Source organism: Scyliorhinus torazame, chromosome 29, assembly GCF_047496885.1.
Source record: "Scyliorhinus torazame isolate Kashiwa2021f chromosome 29, sScyTor2.1, whole genome shotgun sequence".
Taxonomy (NCBI): domain Eukaryota; kingdom Metazoa; phylum Chordata; class Chondrichthyes; order Carcharhiniformes; family Scyliorhinidae; genus Scyliorhinus; species Scyliorhinus torazame.
The window spans coordinates 25,091,176-25,107,539 of NC_092735.1; the positions used below are offsets into that span (position 1 = coordinate 25,091,176).

Consider the following 16,364-nt stretch of genomic DNA (forward strand, 5'->3'; position numbering starts at 1 on the left):
CGATTGCGGAGAATCCCGCCCCTGATTCCTGGGGGAAGGTTGAGCAGGCTTGGGCCTGTACCCGTTGGAGTTCAGGGTGGGAATTCTCCGGCCGTTTCCTAGCGGCGGGATTCTCTCCCCGGTTTCCCCGTCCCGTGGGGTGGCTTCAGTGGGAACTCCCACCGACAAGCAGCGGGAGTAGAGAATCCTATCGTCAGCAAGCAGCGCACCAAATTCCCCGTCCTTGCTAGCAGCGGTACCGGGGCGGACTCGCAATCCTGGCCCAGAAGAATGAGAGGCAATCTTATTGGGACATATAGAGAACTTGACAGGGCAGATGCTGAGAGGATGTTTCCCCACTTGGGTGGGGGGAGTCTAGACGATACAGTTTAAAAATAAAGGGGGCAGGATTCTCCGTGGCCCGACGCCGAAATCGTGATCGGCGATCGGGCGGAGAATGGATTCCGATGCCGGGACCGGGGCCGGTTTGACGCTGGCCTGCCACGCCCCGCCCCCTCCAAACCGGCATCATTGGGATGTGCCATTGCAAGGCCCTTGCCGCATCACCGGCCAGCTTCTGCTGGGGCTGGGGGGAGTGGTGGGGGGTGGTCGGGGGTTGGGGTTGTGGGTCGCCGTTGGCGGGTCAGGGTCTGAGCACGGCCGGCGCCATGTTTTACGGCGTGACTGGTGCGGGCCGTCAGCCCTGCGCATGCGCGGCCCGGGGCCCGGCCATTCTCCGGCCGTTTATGGCGCGACCCGCGAGCGTTTCACGCGCTGCCGGCGCTCGTCCCTCACCGGTACCGGAAACGGTGAGGGGTTCTCACCGATTTTCCTGTCGTAAAACTCTCGCGGATTCTCCATCCGCACCGGCACTTCGCCTCGGGAACGGGAAAAGCCAGCCCAGGCTCTCCCCTTTAAGACGGAGAATGTTTGTCCCTCGTCGCTAGTCTGTAGACATCTATTCTTCAGAAAGCTGGGCCATTGAATATATTCAAGGCTTGGTTGGACAGCTTTCTGACAGACAAGGGAGGCCGGGGTTAACTGAGCAGAGACAGGGAAGCGGAGTTGATCTTATTGAATGGCAGAGCAGGCTTGAGGGGCTGAATGGCCTACTCCTCATCTTGTGCCCTTGTGAGCAATAGCTTAGTCAAAGAGGCAGGCTTTCAGTCTCATGAAGGAGAGAGAGGAAGAGAGGCTTAGGGAGCGAATTACGGGACTTAGGGCCTACTCAGCTGGAGGCCAATCATGGGAATAAGGAAATGGGAATTGTGAGCGAGTGCAGAATTGGAGGAGCGTAGAGAGCTCAGCAGACTTCTTTCTCTAACACTATTTCTTCCTCGCCCTTCCAGCTAACACATCTCACTTTCTCCTCCCGACTCAGGAAGCAACCTCTCTGCCAGTGTGGCTATCCCAAGGTGCGCCACAATCCCGTGGCGACAGAGGACAACTTTGGCGCTGCCATCGTCAGCAGATGGAACACGGCTGAGCACACAACGGAGGAGCCAACCGACGCCTTCGGAGACGTGGAGTTTTTTGGGAAAGGGAGGCTACACGGCAAGGTAAGAGGGAGGTGACTGCACTTTCACCGGCTGCCTGTCCAACAGAGTCTGTTCCAGAGAGGCTGCATCTAAAGATATGGGTGCGCGATCCTGGGGGAATGGAATGGTACAGCACGGAAGGGGCAATCCTTGTGTCCGGTCATCCCATTGCAAGAGATATCCCATGTGTCCCATTCCCTCACCAGAAATTCCAACTCTTCCCGAGATCGTTCTGTACGACCTTTTGCATTCACCTCAAAAGGCAGATGAGGCCTGAGTTTCCATCCGAATCACGGTACCTCTGACAACGCCGCACACCTTCAATGCTGCACTGGGTGCCGGTTTAGATTTTGTACTGTGGGGTCTCGGGAGTGGGGTTCGAACCCACGATCGCCCGGGTCCAGCATGAAGCCACCGATGGTGCGAGAGCTGTAATGGTGAGACATTCAAATTCACCAGCATCTGATAATGTGAGCCTAGGTTTGAGCCTCGCTTGCAACTTTGCGTCTAAAAGGTCCAATGCCACTGGTCAGACGCGAGAATTATGGGAATTATAGAATCCTCGAATCCCTGCAGTGCAGAAGGAGGCCATTCGGCCCATTGAGTCTGCACCGATTCTCTGAAGGAGCACCCTACCTAGGCCCACTCCCTCGCCCTAACCCTGTAATCCCACCTAACCTGCACATCCCTGGACACCAAGGGGCAATTTTATCATGGCCAATCCGCCAATCTTTTTTTTAAAAAATTTAGTGTACCCAATTTTTTTTTCCAATTATGGGGCAATTTAGCGTGGCCAATTCACCTCCCCTGCACATCTTTTTGGGTGGAGGGTGAGACCCACACAGACGCGGGGAGAGTGTGCAAACCCCTCACAGACAGTAACCCGGTGAAGGAGCTGCGCTCCGAAAGCTAGTGGTTCAAGACAAACCTGTTGGACTTTAGCTTGGTGTTGTAAGATTTTTGACTACGACCTGGAATGCTCGACCTGAATATGATGGGGATCCAACGTCAAATGGGAGTTGGGTATCTGCTTAGAAAGAAAATCGAATGCGGGGCTTTGCGGGAAAGGAAAGGATCAGGGGGAGTGATGCTCATTAGATAGCTCTTGCAAAGACAAAGCAGCCACGTCAATGGCACCCCATCCACCACCTTCGACATTCAGTCATTCCGCCACCGATACACAGCGGCCGCCGCGTGTACCGTCTACAAGATGCACTGCACCAAGACCCCTTCGACAGCACCTTCCAAACACGCGGCCATGACCACCTGGAAGGGCAAATGCAGCAGACGCCTGGGAGCAGCACCAACGGGCTGTTGGCCCTCCTGACTTGGAAAATTAATCGCCGTTCCTTCACCGCCGCTGGGTCAAAACCCTGGAACTCCCTCCCTAACAGCACGGTGGGCGTACCTACACTGCATGGACTCCAGCGGTCGAGCCGGCGGCTCACCGCCACCTGCTCACGGGCATCTGGGGATGGGCAATAAATGTGAGTCATTCTCACCTCCAGTGAAAGAAGGAAAAGAGATGAGCTAGTACAGGATTGATGGGATGAATGGCCGTGGTCTTTGCTGTAAGATTCTGCCAACTTGTGCATTTTGTTTTATCTAATGGAGAGTTGCCAAGAGGCCTTTTCTGAAATTCTTCCATGAGGTGTGAGCGTTGCTGGCAAAACCACAATGTGTTCCTAATCCCGAGACCGCAAACACCGGGACCTGTACTGCCCCTGTCTGCAGGATTTGGCTCAGAAAGCTATTGGTTGTTTGCCAGTGGACGAAAAATCAGCCAGAATCTTCCGGAAGCCTCTCACTTAGAATCCTACTCAGAGATGAATGCCCTAACGGCTGGCCTCCTTCTGTGTGTAATTGTTCTATGATCTGCTGTCAGACAGGGTAATGCCAGCACTGGGGATGGTTCAAGTATTTATTCTCCTGAGGTTTTTAATTCCTCAAGGGTGATCAGGCCTAACCAAAACTGAGAGAGCCAACGTTAGTCAACGAGTCCCCACCACGGCGACTGGTGGAATTTAAAATGCAATTCATAGAACATAGAACATAGAACATTACAGCGCAGTACAGGCCCTTCGGCCCTCGATGTTGCGCCGACCTGTGAAACCACTCTAAAGCCCATCTACACTATTCCCTTATCGTCCATATGTCTATCCAATGACCATTTGAATGCCCTTCGTGTTGGCGAGTCCACTACTGTTGCAGGCAGGGCATTCCACACCCTTACTACTCTGAGTAAAGAACCTACATCTGACATCTGTCTTATATCTATCTCCCCTCAACTTAAAGCTATGTCCCCTCATGGTAGACATCACCATCCGAGGAAAAAGGCTCTCACTGTCCACCCTATCCAATCCTCTGATCATCTTGTATGCCTCAATTAAGTCACCTCTTAACCTTCTTCTCTCTAACGAAAACAGCCTCAAGTCCCTCAGCTTTTCCTCATAAGATCTTCCCTCCATACCAGGCAACATTCTGGTAAATCTCCTCTGCACCCTTTCCAATGCTTCCACATCCTTCCTATAATGCGGCGACCAGAATTGCACGCAATACTCCAAATGCGGCCGCACCAGAGTTTTGTACAGCTGCAACATGACCTCATGGCTCCGAAACTCAATCCCTCTACCAATAAAAGCTAACACACCGTACGCCTTCTTAATAACCAATATGGGCCAAGTGCGGGCAACTGGGACGAGCTTAATGGTAAAAACTGGGCGGCATGGACTGGTTGGGCCGAAGGGCCTGTTTCCATGCTGTAAACTTCTATGATTCTATGATTCTAACCTGGATGGCAACTTTCAGGGATCTATGTACATGGACACCGAGATCTCTCTGCTTATCCACACTACCAAGAATCTTACCATTTGCCCAGTACTCTGTCTTCCTGTTATTCCTTCCAAAATGAATCACCTCATACTTTTCTGCATTAAACTCCATTTGCCACCTCTCAGCCCAGCGCTGCAGCTTATCTATGTCCCTCTGTAACTTGTAACATCCTTCCGCACTGTCCACAACTCCACCGACTTTAGTGTCATCGGCAAATTTACTCACCCATCCTTCTACGCCCTCCTCCAGGTCATTTATAAAAATGGCAAACAGCAGTGGCCCCAAAACAGATCCTTGTGGTACACCACTAGTAACTGGACTCCAGTCTGAACACTTCCTAATAATAAATCTTTAATTGAAAGCTCGTCCTAGTAATGGTGACCGTAAAACTATCATTGATTGTTGTCAAGACCCATCTGGTCCATTAATGCCCTTTAGGGAAGGAAATCTGCCGTCCTTACCCGGTCTGGCCTACGTGTGCCTTCAGCCCCCACAGCAATGTGGCTGACTCTGAACTTCCCTTTAAAATGGCCGACAAAGTCAGAGTTTGTACCAAAACAGTGGAAAGCCAAAAAGGAACTAAACCGGACAGACTACCCGGCATCAATCCAGGCTCCGGAAAGAATGGCAAACCCAGCCCTATCGACCCTGCAAAGCCTTCCTTGCTGACATCCGGGGGCTTGTGCCAAAATTGGCAGAGCTGACCTACAGACTGGTCAAGCAACGAGGTCAGGATCATACCTTATGGACAATTGTCCCAGACACCACCATCACAATTTCTGGGTATGTCCAGACCCACCAGAGATGGCGGCACAGTGGTGTACCGTCGGGAGGAAGTTACACTGGAAATCGTTAACATTGACTCGGAATCCCGTGATGTCTCACGGCTTCACGTCAAACATGGGCCAGGAAACCTCCTGTTGATAGTCACCTACAGCAGTCCCACCAAGCCCCATAGCTGGTGAAGCTGTACCCCTCATGGTATCAAGAAATAGCTGAAGACACTGGATCCTGCATGGGCCCTGATGCTGAAGAATTGTCCTCCAGAACTTGCCGCATCCCTAGCCAAGCTGGTACAGCCACAACACTGGCATCTACCCGCCATCTACCCATCGAGTGGCACTTACTCAGCAATAACCTGCTCACGATCGCTCAGTTTTGGGTTCCGCCCAGGGTCACTCAGCTCCCGACCTCATTAGCGCCTTGGTTCAAACATGGACAAAAGTGCTGAACTCCAGAGGAACAATGGCACCCGAGGAATCTGAAACCAATGGGAATCAGAGGGAAAAGTTGCCACTGGTGACAGTTCTAACTGGGCAATGATGCAGGAGTTCCTCGGGGTGGTGTCCTAGGCCCAACCACCTTCAGCTGCTTCATTAATGACCTACCTTCCATCATAAGGTCAGAAGTGGGATGTTCGCTGATGACTGCACAATGTTCAGCATCATTCACGACTTTTCAGATACTAAAGCCGTCCATGTCCCAATGCAACAAGACCTGGACAACATTCAAACTTGGGCTAATATACAGCAAATAATATTCACATCACTTCTGGTGGCGGCCATGAAGGAGTATTATAGAATTTATCATAGAATTTACAGTGCAGAAGGAGGCCATTCAGCCCATCGAATCTGCACCGGCTCTTGGAAAGAGCACCCTACGCAAGGTCAACACCTCCACCCTATCCCCGTAAACCCAGTAACCCCACCCAACACTAAGGGCAATTTGGACACTAAGGGCAATTTATCACGGCCAATCCACCTAACCTGCACATCTTTGGACTGCGGGAGGAAACCGGAGCACCCGGAGGAAACCCACGCAGACACGGGGAGAACGTGCAGACTCCGCACAGACTGTGACCCAAGCCGGGAATCGAACCTGGGACCCTGGAGCTGTGAAGCAACTGTGCTAACCACTATGCTACCGTGCTGCCAGTCGGTCCACCATCTACAAGGCGAGTAGGTCGCACATTTGGTGGCTCCCGCTCGGGTCGGACCTTTGGACCTTTTCCCCGATTTTTTCTCGGCTGTTACTTGAAAAATTGATAGTGGCCGTGACTGTGAGGAGGAGTCCTACATCAGTGCATGGATAGGCAGATCAGGAGTGCTCTCAAAGGAAGAAATAGGCGAACAGAGAAGGCTTGGCTTGAAGCTGCAGCGGGAAATAAATTTTGCAACCCCAAAACATGTGCGTGTGATTCGCTGGCCCCCTCCCACACCTCTCACACTCATTTGCTCCCCCCTGAAAGAACCCACTCATTCTCGCCCGAGTCATATGCACCCTGTGCACCACCTTCAGCTATGTCAGACTCATCCTTGCAAAAGAGGAGGTCCCATTTGCTCCAGGGGGTTATCATTGACCAGAAACTGGACTGGACCAGCCACATAAACGTTGTTGCTGCAAGAGCAGGTCAGGAGCTGGGGAATCCTGTGGTGAATAACTCACCTCCTGACTTCCCAAAGTCGGTCCACCATCTACAAGGCACAAGTGGGGAGTGTGATGGAATACATTGCGGGCGGGATGCAGACCGCGACGTCTCGCAAGTGTCACGGGGCGTAATGACGGCCTGGACTCCCGGTGGAGGCCTGATCTCGGCAGGAGGTGGCCGGTAAATTGCTCCACGTTCCGCCATCGCCCAACCTCACAAAGACTGATTATCCGGTCACTCCCACGGCGCTGTTTGCGGGATCTTGCTCTGCGGGAACTGGCCGGCGCGCTTCCTACGTCACGACGGTGATTACGCTTCAGAAGGTTATCGCCGGCCGTGAAGCGCTTTGAGGCGTCCGGTGGTCCTGAAAGGTCACGCACTTTCGCCTGAAAGGTCACGCACTTTCGCCTGAAAGGTCACGCACTTTCGCCTGAAAGGTCACGCACTTTCTCTCTCTCTTTACAGTTTGTGCGGCTTTCCTCCGACACGGACCCTGCGATCGTCTACACCCTGATAACCCACTTCTGGGGGATCCCCCCCCCCAACCTGGTCGTGTCCGTCGTGGGCGGAGAAGGGGACTTGAAGATGAAGACCTGGCTGAAGGACATTCTCCGCCGTGGGCTGGTCAAAGCCGCACAAAGCACTGGTGAGGTCCCCCGCTATCTCCCACACTTCTGAACAAATCACAGAATCATAGAGTGCGGAAGCGGCCCTTCGGCCCATCGAGTCTGCACTGACTCGTGAAGAACACCTGACCTGTCTACCTAATCCCATTGGCCAGCACCAGGCCCGGAGCCTTGAATGTTGTGACACGCCAAGTGCTTATCCAGGTACTTTTTAAAGGACGTGAGGCAACCCGCCTCCCCCACCCTCCCAGGCAGGGCGTTCCAGACCCTCACCACCCTCTGGGTAAAAAGGTGTTCCCTGAGATTCCCCCCACCTAAAATCTCCCATCCCTCACCTTGAACTTGTATCCCCTCGTGACTGACCCTTCAACTTAGGGGAACAGCTGCTCCCTCTCCACCCTGTCCACGCCTCTCGAATCGCATCGACAACGTGACCTCAGCTGTTCGCTGGGCTGCTCTATCTCCCCTGTGTTGATGAAGCCGTTTGACCCCTTTTCCGTTAGCTCCACTCCCCCCTCTCACTAACGCCATTCAGGTTGATGCTGTTCTGTGCACTGTCCTGTCTTCTTGAATCTTCCACACTCAAAGAACTTGAGTTTATCCAGAACATTTCTGCCTGTTCTCCAATTCATGCCAAGTCCCGTTCGCCTATCGCCCCTGTACTCGTGGTCCCCATGGTCTCATCTCTTATTATCCGCGCTCTCAACCTATCCTCTACTCTGCTCTGAACCTTTGCTGTCCGTTACTCTCCGTGTCCTCCAGGCCGCCTCCCCTTTGTCACTTTTATGTGAATCGTTCTCACAGGCGCGTGGATTATGACCAGTGGACTGCAGGTTGGGATCGGCAAGTACGTTGGCCAGGCGGTCCGTGACCACGCCACGGCAAACACACGGTCAAATGCAAAGGTGGTTGCCATGGGGATAGCGCCATGGGGAATCGTGTACGAGAAAGATCGTCTTGTGAACCCCAAGGTAATATGCATGCATGCGTGTACGTGTGTGTATGTATGAGTGAGTGTTCATGAGTGAATGTGTGTATGCAACTTTGTGTACATGTGTGTCTTTATGCGTGTTTTTATGTGCGTGTACGTCTTTGTGTGCGTATGTGTGTCTTTGTGTGTGTGTGTCTTTGTGTGTGTGTGAGTGTGTGACTGTGTATGAGTGTTACTGTGTGTGTGTTTGTGTGTGTGACTCTGTGTGTGAGAGTGTGTATCTGTGTGTGACTCTGTGTGTGTGAGTGTGTAACTGTGTGTGTGTGTGAGTGTGTGTCTGTGTGTGAGGGACTCTGTGTGTGTGTGTGTATGTGACTCTGTGTGAGTGTGTGTCTGTATGTGTGTGACTCTGTGTGTGAGTGTGTGTGAGTGTGTGACTGTGTGTGTGTGACTCTGTGTGTGTGAGTGTGTGTCTGTGTGTGTAATTCTGTGTGTGAGTGTGTGTCTGTGTGTAAGGGACTCTGTGTGTGTGTGTGTGAGACTGTGTGCGTGTGTGTGTGTGAGTGTGTGTCTGTGTATGAGGGACTCTGTGTGTGTGAGTGTGTGTCTGTATGTGTGACTCTGTGTGTGTGAGTGTGTGTCTGTGTGACTGTGTGTGTGTGTGTGTGACTCTGTGTGTGAGTGTGTGTGACTCTGTGTGTGTGTGAGTATGTGTGTGTGTGTGACTCTGTGTGTGTGTGTGTATGTGACTCTGTGTGAGTGTGTGTCTGTATGTGTGTGACTCTGTGTGTGAGTGTGTGACTGTGTGTGTGTGACTCTGTGTGTGTGAGTGTGTGTCTGTGTGTGTAATTCTGTGTGTGTGAGTGTGTGTCTGTGTGTAAGGGACTCTGTGTGTGTGTGTGTGAGACTGTGTGCGTGTGTGTGTGTGAGTGTGTGTCTGTGTATGAGGGACTCTGTGTGTGTGAGTGTGTGTCTGTATGTGTGACTCTGTGTGTGTGTGTGTGTGTCTGTGTGACTGTGTGTGTGTGTGTGTGACTCTGTGTGTGTGTGAGTGTGTGTGCGTGTGTGTGCGTGTGTGTGTGTGACTCTGTGTGTGAGTGTGTGTGACTCTGTGTGTGTGTGTGAGTATGTGTGTGTGTGTGACTCTGTGTGTGAGTGTGTGTGTGTAACTCTGTATGAGTGTGTGTGTGTGTGTGTGAGACTGTGTGTGTGTGTGTGACTCTGTGTGAGAGTGTGTGTGACTCTGTGTGTGTGTGTGTCTGTCTGTGACTGTGTGTGAGTGTGTGTCTGTGTGTGTGTGACTTTGTGTGTGTGTGTGACTCTGTGTGTGAGTGTGTGTCTGTGTGTGTGTGACTCTGTGTGTGGGTGTGTGTGTGTGACTCTGTGTGTGAGTGTGTGTGTGTGTCTCTATGAGTGTGTGTATGTGTGTGACTGTGTGTGAGTGTGTGGCTGTGTTTGTGTGACTCTGTGTGTGTGAGTGTGTGTCTGTGTGTGAGGGACTCTGTGTGTCTGAGTGTGTGTGACTGTGTGTGTGAGTGTGTGTCTGTGTGTGAGGGACTCTGTGTGTGTGTGAGTGTGTGTCTGTGTGTGTGACTCTGTGTGTGTGAGTGTGTGTCTGTGTGTAAGGGACTCTGTGTGTGTGTGTGACCGTGTGCGTGTGTGTGTGAGTGTGTGTCTGTGTGTGAGGGACTCAGTGTGTGTGAGTGTGTGACTGTGTGACTGTGTGTGTGTGACTCTGTGTGTGTGAGTGTGTGTGCGTGCGTGTGACTCTGCGTGTGAGTGTGTGCGACTCTGTGTGTGTGACCCTGTGTGTGCGTGTGTGACTCTGTGTGTGAGTATGTGTGTGTGTGAGTATGTGTGTGTGTGACTCTGTGTGTGAGTGTGTGTGTGTGTGTGACTCTGTGTGAGAGTGTGGGTGTGTGTGTGTGTGTGACTCTGTGTGTGTGTGTGTATGACTCTGTGTGTGTGTCTGTCTGTGACTGTGCGTGAGTGGGTGTCTGTGTGTGTGATTGTGTGTGTGTGACTGACTATGTGTGTGACTGTGTGTGAGTATGTGTGTGTGACTGTGAGTGTGTGAGTGTGTGTGTGACTGTGTGTGTGACTGTGTGAGTGTGTGTGTGAGTGTGTGCGTGTGAGTGTGTGTGTGACTGTGTGTGTGTGTGACTGTGTGTGTGACTGTGTGTGTGAGTGTGTGTGACTGTGTGTGTGTGACTGTGTGTGTGACTGTGTGTGTGAGTGTGTGTGTGAGTGTGTGTGAGACTGTGTGTGTGACTGTGTGTGTGAGTGTGAGTGTGTGTGTCTGTGAGTGTGTGTGTGTCTGAATGTGTGTGCCTGTGTGTGTGTGTCTGTGAGTGAGTGAGTGTGTGTCTGTGTGTGAGTGTGTGTGTGTCTGTGTGTGAGTGTGTCTGTGTGAGTGTGTGTGTGTCTGTCTGTGTGTGAGTGTGTGTGAGTGTGTGTGCGTGTGAGTGTGCATGTGAGTGTGCATGTGAGTGTGTCTGTGTGTGTGTGTCGGTGTGTGAGTGTGTGTCTGTGTGTGTGTCTGTGTGAGTGTGTGTGTATCTGTGTGTGAGTGTGTGTGTCTGTGTGTGTGTCTGTGTGTGAGTGTGTGTGTGAGTGTGCGTGTGTCTGTGTGTGTGTGTCTGTGTGTGTGAGTGTGTCTGTGAGCGTGTCTGTGTGTTTGTCTATGTGTGTGTGTGTGTCTGTGTGTGTGTCTGTGTGTGACTGTGTGTGTGCCTGTGTGTGAGTGTGTGTGTGTGTCTGTATGTGAGTGTGTGTGTGTGGCTGTGTGTGAGTGTATGTGTGAGTGTGTGTGTGAGTGTGTCTGTGCATCTGTGTCTGTGTGTGTGCCTGTGTGTGTGTCTATATGTGAGTGTGTGTGTGTCTGTGTGAGAGTGTATGTGTGTCTGTGTGTGAGTGTGTGTGTCTGTGTGTGTGTCTGTGTGTGTGTATGTGAGTGTGTCTGTGTGTTAGTGTGTGTGTATCTGTGTGTGTGTCTGTGTGTGAGTGTGTGTGTGTCTGCATGTGTGTGTGTCTGTGTCTGTGTGTGTCTGTGTGTGAGTGTGTGTTTCTGTGTGTGTGTCTGTGTGTGAGTGTGTGTGTCTGCATGTGTGTGTGTGTGTGTGTGTGTGTCTGTGTGTGTCTCTGTGTGTGAGTGTCTGTGTCTGTGTGTGTCTGTGTCTGTGTGTGTGTCTGTGTGTGTGTGTCTGTGTGTGTGTGTCTGTGTGTCTGTGTGTGTGTGTCTGTGTGTGTGTGTCTGTGTGTGTCCCTGTGTGTGAGTGTGTGTGTCTGCATGTGAGTGTGTGTGTGTGAGTGTCTATAAAACCCGGCCTGATTCTCACTCTACTGAACGTCCTCTCCCAGGGTTCGTTCCCCGTGCAGTACACAGTGGGTGGTGACAGGGGTGCAGAGCATGCTCTGGATGACAATTACTCTGCATTCCTGTTGGTGGATGATGGGACCAACAATCGGATGGGAGGAGAAATCCAATTCCAGGCACGACTGGAGGAACATATATTGACACAGCGGACGGGAATCGGAGGTGAGTATTGTGAAATATCGTCTATTGTGCGCCTGTCAAGCCCCAGATCCCAAATCACACAGCAGGGGCTGGATTTCAGGCTCCACACCAGAATAATTTGGGGCTAACAATTACCGCCCCCTCGCCCCCACTCTTGGGGTAGGGAAGTGAGGAGACGGGGGGGAGGGGGGAGGGGGGGTAAGGGGTAACATCTTGGCTCTATCCCGTCTCCGAGTCATTTTTTGTCGAGGTTGATGGCCTAATTGCTAATTGTGTTCAATTAGATCGACCAATTGGAGTTTTCCTGTCAGCCTGATGGATCCCCCTGGCAGCTGGGGCCTGTTCAGCTGCCTGGGGTTGGCCAGGGTTAGGGCCCCCAGTGGGAGAGGGAGTCAGCACTCCCAGGGCAGGCTGAAAGGCCCTCCCTCCCTCCCTGGGTGGAGGAACACCCAGGGGCTGCACCAAAAAGGGGCTTCCCTCCTTCCTCTCAACCCCTACCCACCTCCCCACTGCCCCCCCCCCCCCAACCCGCACCCCCGCTGCTGCCCACTGACCTCCCAGCCCCCCCATCCCACTGCCGTCCACTGGACCTCACTGGATTGGTCACCTAACAGCCACCTGGCTCACATGGGCGGCACGGTAACACAGCGCTTAGCACTGTTGCTTCACAGCGCCAGGGTCCCAGGTTCGATTCCGGGCTCGGGTCACTGTCTGTGCGGAGTCTGCACGTTCTCCCCGTGTCTGCGTGGGTTTCCTCCGGGTGCTCCGGTTTCCTCCCACAAGCCCTGAAAGACGTGCTTGTTGGGTAATTTGGACATTCTGAATTCTCCCTCCGTGTACCTGAACAGGCGCCGGAGTGTGGCGACTAGGGGCTTTTCGCAGTAATGTAAGCCTACTTGCTGGTCTTAATTGTGAGTGACGCCCCTGAAAGAATAAAGAAATAAAGGCTGACTGGGATGGAGGGGGCAGGTTGGGCCTAATGCTCATTGGTGTTCAGAGGAATGAGAGGCGATCCTATTGAAAGGTATCAGGTTCCGAGGGAGTGGACAGGCCGGCTCGGTGGCAGAGTCCTGTTTAAAATCGAGGTGAATTCCTTCTCCCAGAACTTGGAGATTCTTTGGTGTTTCCCCCCCCGAGTGAAGTGGTGTTGGGTGATTGGATAGATTCAAGCAGGCTGATTTAGACAGATTTTTAATCTGCACGGGTGTCAGTGGATACATCGAGTCAGGGGTATAGCAGGGAGGTTGGGTTGAAAGTTGAGTCAGCAAAGATCTTGTTGAATGGTGGAACAGGTTTGAGGGGCTGAGCGGCCTTCTCCTGTACCCTGGCACTTGTGCTCTATTGTGGAAGCGTGCGTTCTGGTGGAGACTCTGCCAGTGCACTGACAGGCACACGCACACAAACAAATACACACTCACTCATGCTCACACTCCTGCTCACACTCCTGCTCACACTCCTGCATGCGCACGCAAACAGAAACAAACACATGCACACATATGTATACACCCCCCCACACACAAACACACACATATATGCAAATACACAAACACACGCGCACACATACAGACACATGTACACACATGTCCACATGCGTAATCACATGCTCGCACACAAAAAACACACTTACACACACACACACATGCACACTTGCATAATCATATGCGCACAAAGAAAAAACACACATGCACACTTGCACACACACACATATGCACACGCACATATGCACATACATGCACATTCACACGCGCTCACCCGCAGACGCAAACACATGCACACACACACAAATACACATGTGCATGTGCACTCATACACACACATGTATGCACATACTCACACACATATGTTCACAACCAATCACACACAGATACACATGAACAGACGCACACATGTGCACACACAAAAACACACATGCACACACACACGTACATGTGCACATGCAAACACACGTACATACGGACAGTCATCCACACAGACTGATACACAAATATCCTACACAAGCATGGCAATAACTGACAGACACAATAAACCTTGTGTTGCAGGGAGATGTGGGTTAATATTGACCTGTTTTATCCACAGGGAGGGGAAGTATCGAGATCCCAGTGCTGTGCATGCTGATTCAAGGAGGGCCCAAAATGCTGCAGGTGAGGAGCTGTCATTCTGTCCGAAAGGGGACGGACTGAGCTGAGTTTCCCTCTCCCCACCCCCCAAACCGCCCGCCCGGCAGAATCTGGTCAGCTACAGTAAAGATCTTACCGTGTAGAAACCTGACCTCAAAGACAGCAGAATGTGATTGTGAAATACCTCAAAACGCCCAATAATCAGACCCCCCCCCCCACCCTGCCCCCCCCCACATTGGCTCTGATGGAAGGATGTCCCACTCCTGAAGCCCAGGATTTAAGATGAGCTTCTTTTTAAGGAGGTCCCTCCTTCGGGCAATTGAGCCCCTCAATAAGGGAAGCTGATTGCAAGATACCCTCTTTAAAGACCGTAAGATACAGGAGCAGAATTAGGCCATTCGGCCCATCAAGCCTGCTCCGCCATTCGGTCATGTCTGAAGAAAGCGGGTGGTGGGACTCCGACACTAAGATACCCGAGTAGTGAGACTCCTCTTAAAGGGGCCTGTTGTGCTGTCCCTTTAGGGTTGGGAAATAAATGCTGGTCCAACCAAAAATGAACATTTAAAAAAAAAAGAAACCTGTGGGATCATGGGATGGTAGCGGCACAAAAGAAGGCCATTCTGCCCATCATCACTGTGCTGGTTCTCTGCTAACTCAACTACCTGAATCAATCCCCATCTCTCTCTTCGGCACTGCATCCCAGGTCCTAAACCCATTTGAAAACTATTTCCTTTGGTCCTTTAGCCAAACGTTCCTCAGGACAGCGCGGCGGCGCAGGGATTAGCACTGCTGCCTCACGGCGCTAAGGTCCCAGGTTCGATCCCGGCCCCGGCTCACTGTCCGTGTGGACTTTCCACATTCTCCCTGTGTCTGCGTGGGTTTCGCCCCCCACAACCCAAAGATGTGCAGGGAAGGTGGATTGGCCACGTTAAATTGCCTCTTAATTGGAAAAAATGAATTGGGTACTCTAAATTTTAACAAAAAAAAAATCATTCTCCTCCGGTTCTCAATGAGAAAATATCAGTCATTTGAATGGTGGAGCAGACTCGATGGGCTGAATAGCCTCCTTCTGCTCCTATGTCTTATGGCCTTATGGCCAATCCTTCCATTTAACGGGAACAGTTTCACCTTATTTACTCTGTCCAGGCCCCTGATAGTTTTGAGAACTTCCATCACATGTCCTCTCAACCTGCTCTGCTCCAAGGAGAACAGCACGGTAGCATTGTGGATAGCATAATCGCTTCACAGCTTCAGGGTCCCAGGTTTGATTCCGGCTTGGGTCACTGTCTGTGCGGAGTCTGCACATCCTCCCCGTGTGTGCGTGGGTTTCCTCCGGGTGCTCCGGTTTCTTCCCACAGTCCAAAGTTGTGCAGGTTAGGTGGATTGGCCATGATAAATTGCCCTTAGTGTCCAAAATTGCCCTCAGTGTTGGGTGGGGTTACTGGGTTATGGGGATAGGGTGGAGGTGTGGGCTTGGGTAGGGTGCTCTTTCCAAGAGCCGGTGCAGACCCGATGGGCCGAATGGCCTCCTTCTGCACTGTAAATTCTATGATAATTCTATGAACAGTCCCAGCTTCTCCAATCTACCTGAAGTCCCCTCATCTCTGGAAAAGTCCTCACAAGGCCTTTTTCTGTGTCCTCTCTAAAAGACTTCACATCTGTGGTGCCCAGAGTTGGTCCACAGCCTTGTGGGGGGGGGGGGGGCTGGTGAGTCCCAGGAATGGTGAGGCCCTGTGTGTGAGAGAGGGAGCGAGAGAGAGGATGAGAAAGAGGTCAGATACATGGACCAGATTTGAGATTCGGTGTGAATGAACGAGGAGGCAGCCTTGGCTCAGTGGTAGCTTTAGTAACCCCCACAACCCCCTTCGCACGGTTCCGGCTGAGACTGGATGCACTCGCCGCCGCACCTGTGGAATAAACATTTCTGTTTGAATCCTTGTCAAGACCCACTCCTGAGTCATAGCAAGGAGTTGAAGTCCTTCTCCAGGGTCTGTGCACAAAGTCCCTCCTGACACCCCAGTGCGGTACTACAAAGAACAAAGAAAAGTACAGCACAGGAACAGGCCCTTCGGCCCTCCAAGCCTGTGCCGACCATGCTGCCCCTTTAAACTAAAATCTTCTACACTTCCTGGGTCCGTATCCCTCTATTCCCATCCTATTCATGTATTTGTCAAGATGCCCCTTAAATGTCGCTATCGTCCCTGCTTCCACCACCTCCTCCGGCAGCGAGTTCCAGGCACCCACTACCCTCTGTGTAAAAAACGTGCCTCGTACATCTCCTCTAAACCTTGCCCCTCACACCTTAAACCTATGCCCCCTAGTAATTGACCCCTCTACCCCGGGGAAAAAGCCTCTGACTCTCCACTCTGTCTATGCCCCTCATACTTTTGTAGACC

General features: G+C 52.0%; 1 protein-coding gene across 1 annotated transcript in view; it reads left to right on the forward strand.

Moving 5' to 3' along the window:
- LOC140403945 (transient receptor potential cation channel subfamily M member 4-like) overlaps positions 1-16,364 on the forward strand; it is an 88,033-nt gene that overhangs the window by 20,702 nt on the left and 50,967 nt on the right. The window contains exons 3-7 of the mRNA XM_072492227.1: positions 1,361-1,538; positions 7,243-7,423; positions 8,208-8,374; positions 11,695-11,872; positions 13,928-13,992. Coding sequence (XP_072348328.1) covers positions 1,361-1,538; positions 7,243-7,423; positions 8,208-8,374; positions 11,695-11,872; positions 13,928-13,992 — 769 coding nt within the window. The remainder of the gene's footprint in view (positions 1-1,360; positions 1,539-7,242; positions 7,424-8,207; positions 8,375-11,694; positions 11,873-13,927; positions 13,993-16,364) is intronic.